The following is a 5,000-nucleotide window of genomic DNA, read 5'->3' as shown; positions in this document are numbered from 1 at the left end:
TGCAACTTTGAATCTCAAGGCTAAAGTTGGATGACTTAAGAATTTTTTAAAGGTCCAATTATTTCATTTAGGGATAACACTACAGCTAAATTAAAGACATGCTAACAAGTTTCCCTTTTGAGCCTCATTAATTAAGATAGTAATCAGAGTAAAGAAGGGGGGAAAGGAAGAGTAGCTAGATGGCAGCTTTACTTAAATAGCTTTGAGGTGCTACCATGGCACCTACTAGAAAAGCAAAAGGAAAACTAATCAATTCTAGATTGTGAAATCTAAAATTCTGAAGTGTTTTACATGTAAATACATATTTTAACTACCACACATTTTCCTTGATTGCCTGGAGTGAACTAATCTTATTCAAAGAAAAACTTGATTCTCCATAATCAAAAGGTAAAATTAAGATCTGCTTACTTCACAAGTTTTCCTATGTTGAGCTTACGAGAAATTTCTCTGTGTCTCTAAAGATCACAAAACAGTAATACTTTATTCAAGACAAACCCTGCTAAGGAATATCTGGTAACTCTACAATTATGTGTTACACAAAGTTTACAATTTACAATTATTTTCAGAAAGAGTTTCTAATTTACAAGTATCTTTTAGAAAGCATTTTCAATAAATACAAATGAGTTTTTAAGGATCTGCCAATATTCAACGGTAGGTAGGCTGATCAATTTGAATCTAAAACATTAAGCATCTATAGCAAGGTACCTAGTAAACCGCATGTATTTTAAGTCAATTCCTCTCTCTATACACCAAGTCCTCCCACCTGCATCCACCCACTACAATCTCACCCTATATGGCATATAGAGGGCATAAGTCTATAACATAAAGCATACTTTTTCAAAACTTAAAAGGTAATAATTGATTTAAGTGCCTTATGACACAGAATTAAAAGGTTAAGTGTAGGCCGGGCATGGTGGTGCATGCCTTTAATCCCAGCACTCAGGAGGCAGAGGCAGGCAGATCTCTGTGAGCTCAAGGCCAGGCTGGTCTACAAAGTGAGTTCCAGGACAGCTGGGGCTACAGAGAGACCCTGTCTCAAAAAACAAACAAACAAAACAAAGCAAAATAAAGACCCCCCCCCCCAAAAAAAAAAGTGTGATGGTTTGAATGAGAATGTCCCCCATAGGTTCCAAGTATTTGGGCATTTTGTCCCTAGTTGGTGGTGTTGTTTTGGGTGGTCTTAAAATGTGTGGCCATCCTGGAGGAAGCATGTCACTAGGGGCATGTTTAGAGAGTTCTTAAGCCTTGCTGGAGCTCTAGTCATGCTCTTGCATCCTGTACCTGCTTGAAGATGTGAGAACTTAGCTTCCACTGCTCCTGCTCCAGCAAACTCCGGCCACCATGCTTCCCCACCACGATGGACTATAATTCCCTTGGAACTGTAAGCTCAATTAAACTCTTTCTTCTATAAGTAGTTTTGGTCAGTGTTTCTATCACACCAACAAAAAAGGAACTAATAAAGTAAGTTTTACAAAAGACGTACAAACAAACAATTGAGGCTGGAAAGCTGACTCAGCAGTTAAGAGTACTAGCTGCTCTTGCAGAGGATCTGGGTTCAATTCTCAACACCCACATGATGACTAACAAGCATACAAAAGTCCAGTTCCAGGGGACTCCAATGTCCTCTTCTGACCTCCATGGGCATTACAAAACACAGGTGCACTTATACACATGTTAGATAATACACTCATATACACAAAATACAAATAATATAAAATATTTTTTTAAAAACTAATGACTTGGGGATCAGCCTCAAAAAGACCAAAAAAAAATGTAAGTGGAAAACCACTGATATTGGATTAAATGAATTCAGTTTTCAGACTGGAGTGTAAGCTAATTTTCAATTGCACAGCACAGGTGTAAAGTGTCACAAAACAATTTGGGAAATGAATGTCACTATTTTTAATGAGAAGAATTCACAATACAGTCAGTTCTTTTGTAAGCCAAACTTGAAGACACTATAAATTTGATATTCCTATCTTAGAGACACTCAAACCAATTAAAAATATGAAATTCACTGTAATGCTAAATGGTAGCAAAATGTTGACCAAAAGGCTCCCTTTTTTCTTGTCGTTGTTTATTTCTCTAATTAAAAGAATTCTCATCTCAAATTGTCTCTGAAATATGCTTCTTTAGAAAATAAAAGCCTATTTTACCTCAGTAGGATATCTTCAAAATAAGAATTAAAGCTTATATTCAGCATTTGAAGTTTAAAATTGCTCATTTGATATATTGTGTAACAAAATTACTTTTTAGACATTTCATTAGATCATCTTTGCACAACTAGAAATGGGAAAGTACCTGGTATCAGATATTTTTATTTTAGAGACTGGTAATCATAAGGTAACAATGTTAAAGTTTTCAAAATACATTAATAACCAAGATATTAAACTTACCTCTTTGTTGACAACAAAATGTGTTCTCAAGTTTACAAAGCAAATCTGTGTTTTCATATTTGTTTTCATTTACTTTTATCCAGAAACAGTTTTCAGACATTTCATGAGGTGTGATCTGCAATGAGAGAGAAGGCTCATTCATAGACAGCTGGGTGTTTCACCTGTCCAAGCCCAATCACAATACAGATTCAGCATCCCAGAGCTGCCAGCAGATGTTTATCAAGTCATTTCTGTGAGATCCGTCCACAAAGTCTACTCAGTGAAAGACAAATTCTACAGAATACTGAGGGCTTATGAAAAAGAAAAAGTTTCCATGATCAAATAGCTGAGGATTTGAAGTTGCGTGACCTGTTTATTTCTTCTCAGCTGAATTTCTCAGTCATTGTTCATACTAATCTTCATTATGAATCTTGACAGGAAGGGTCCATTACACATTTACATGATCAGAAAACTACCCATTACCAGGATTCAGAATCCCTGTAATGGAGGCAACAGCTCCCGACTACTAGTCACTCTCCCTCCTAGCTCCAACAGAAGAAATTCTGAAAATATTTTGCATTTTTAAGAAATACTTCATAAATACAGACTTCTCTTTATTTACAAATCAAATCCCACTAAATTATGAACTCTCACTGAATATAAAAACCAGAAATTGCTAAAAAATAGCAAAGGGCTTAATTTCAACAACTCCAATAAAAAAATATGAAGCATGCATAAAATATCTGTACATGTGTAATATAGGGACATACATATTATGCATGCCACTTCATTTACTGTCATTTTGTTTGGCATTCCCATCAGAAATTACATATTAGTAAATCTAAAGTTGAATGTTAGCCTAGGTAGATATAAGCCTGCCTCCACTTATATGCTTTACCTTTAACCAATTCAATCTTCTCATGCTGATTTCAGGTTTAAATTCTTTCTTCGGTTTCAACCCAAATGGCAAGGTTAACGGAGGAGGAGTGTTTCGCCCACCAAGAAGTCCCAGGGGAGGTGGTGGTGGAACTGGACCACCAAATGGCATCGCCATTCCTGGAAGTGGAGGAGGTGGCGGAGGTGGTGGAGGTGGCGCCCCACTGTGGGGAAGCAGAGGGGCAGGAGGAAGGGCTGGGGGATCGGTGTCATCTTCTGTTGAAGTTTGCAAAGGAATTTTTATACCAGGTGGCAAGGCACCAAACTAAAGAAGAAAAAAAAAGCATTAAGAAACACAAGTACACAAAATAGGCAAACCCAAGTGTACAAAACATATAAAAGTACATTTTGCTCAAAAATAGGGTGCTACTTTAAATGAAAATACCAATAATTTCCTGTATTTTCATAAAATTCTAAAACAATATTTCTTCCAATTTGAACACATAACCATAGCTTTTGTTCTCAAGAATATGTATTGTCAGCAAAATAATTGAAGCAGTTATGGTAGAAATGCACAGGATCTAGGAGATTCAAAACTCAGCTATCTCCAAGCGACAATGGAAGTCATGTGAGGAGGTAAATTCACTCAGTGTGCAAAGAGCATGCGGAATGAGAAAGACCTGTGTAAACAAGTCTATGTATGACATGCATTTCAGTGTTAGATTAAAAATAAATGAGTAAGAAGATTCAGAGAAAAAGTCATACACGCTATTTCCACCTCATGCCTTTGCTTGATTCTTCTCAATGGTGTACAAATATACTTTAGGAAAAGGAGGTCAAAAAAACACTAATGTTCCTAGTAGGGCCTTCAAGAGCATGTGATGATCTGGTCCCACAATACTTTCAAGCAACTTTCAGTTAATTTTATGTGTATGCCAGTCTCATAGTGATTTTAGGGCACAAATATAAGTTGTGTCTTTTGCTTAGAACATTCCCTTTACCTAGCTATCTCCTGCTTGGTTTTGCAATCTGAGTTAACAGGTCCCTTCCTGAGGAAAGCTTAATTTGCCCATTCATTCTATGCTCACAGTACACTATGCTTCTCCTCAGAGAATCATTAACAATGATCTCCTTGATAGAATATAAGCTTTATGAAGGAAGCAACTGTAACAGCATATGATACTGAACAAAATTTAATGGATAAATGAATTAAAACTGGAAGAGAAAAAGGCAAGCACTGAGGCACAACTCATGAGCTAAAAGAGTGGTTCATTTCTAAAAGGTCAAGTCTCATTGAGAAATAAGATGAAAAATCAGGCCTGAAAAACAATTAGCTGAATCCACTACTCATTTTTATTTTTACTTTCCGACAGAATTCTAAGGATGGACTATAAGTATGCAAAAGACCTTCTGGGTTAGGTTTTAGAATATAATAATAATTTGAAATTACTAATTTAAATTACAAGCTATAAATATATATCTACATATATACATAATACATACACACAGGTTGCAATGTTATGAACCAAGTCATCAGGTAGATTTCAATGGTAACGTTTTTCACATCTACTATTATCTTTTTAGGAAATTTTTATGCTTCTTCCTCAAATATAACTCATTTTTTTAATTTTTGTTGATTTTTTTGTATTTCATACAGAACATCCCAAACAATCTTTCTCATCTATATACCCACATCCCAAATGGCACCCTCCCATAGTCCCCCCCCCCCCGTTGGAGCCCCCCCCCCCT

The 5,000-nt window shown here is 36.1% G+C and overlaps 1 protein-coding gene across 3 annotated transcripts in view; it reads right to left on the bottom strand.

Moving 5' to 3' along the window:
• Diaph3 (diaphanous related formin 3) overlaps positions 1–5,000 on the bottom strand; it is a 545,702-nt gene that overhangs the window by 313,651 nt on the left and 227,051 nt on the right. For all 3 annotated transcript variants that reach the window (XM_008822916.2, XM_008822917.2, XM_029558567.1), the window contains 2 exons: positions 3,274–3,576; positions 2,397–2,511 (listed from right to left, as the gene is read on the bottom strand). In XM_008822916.2, the coding sequence (XP_008821138.1) occupies positions 2,397–2,511; positions 3,274–3,576 (418 nt within the window). The remainder of the gene's footprint in view (positions 1–2,396; positions 2,512–3,273; positions 3,577–5,000) is intronic.

This window comes from Nannospalax galili, unplaced genomic scaffold, assembly GCF_000622305.1.
Source record: "Nannospalax galili isolate Female #2095 unplaced genomic scaffold, S.galili_v1.0 scaffold308, whole genome shotgun sequence".
In the NCBI taxonomy this organism is placed as follows: domain Eukaryota; kingdom Metazoa; phylum Chordata; class Mammalia; order Rodentia; family Spalacidae; genus Nannospalax; species Nannospalax galili.
Note: the sequence above shows the minus strand (reverse complement) of the source record. Positions and strands in the feature narration are given on the sequence as shown.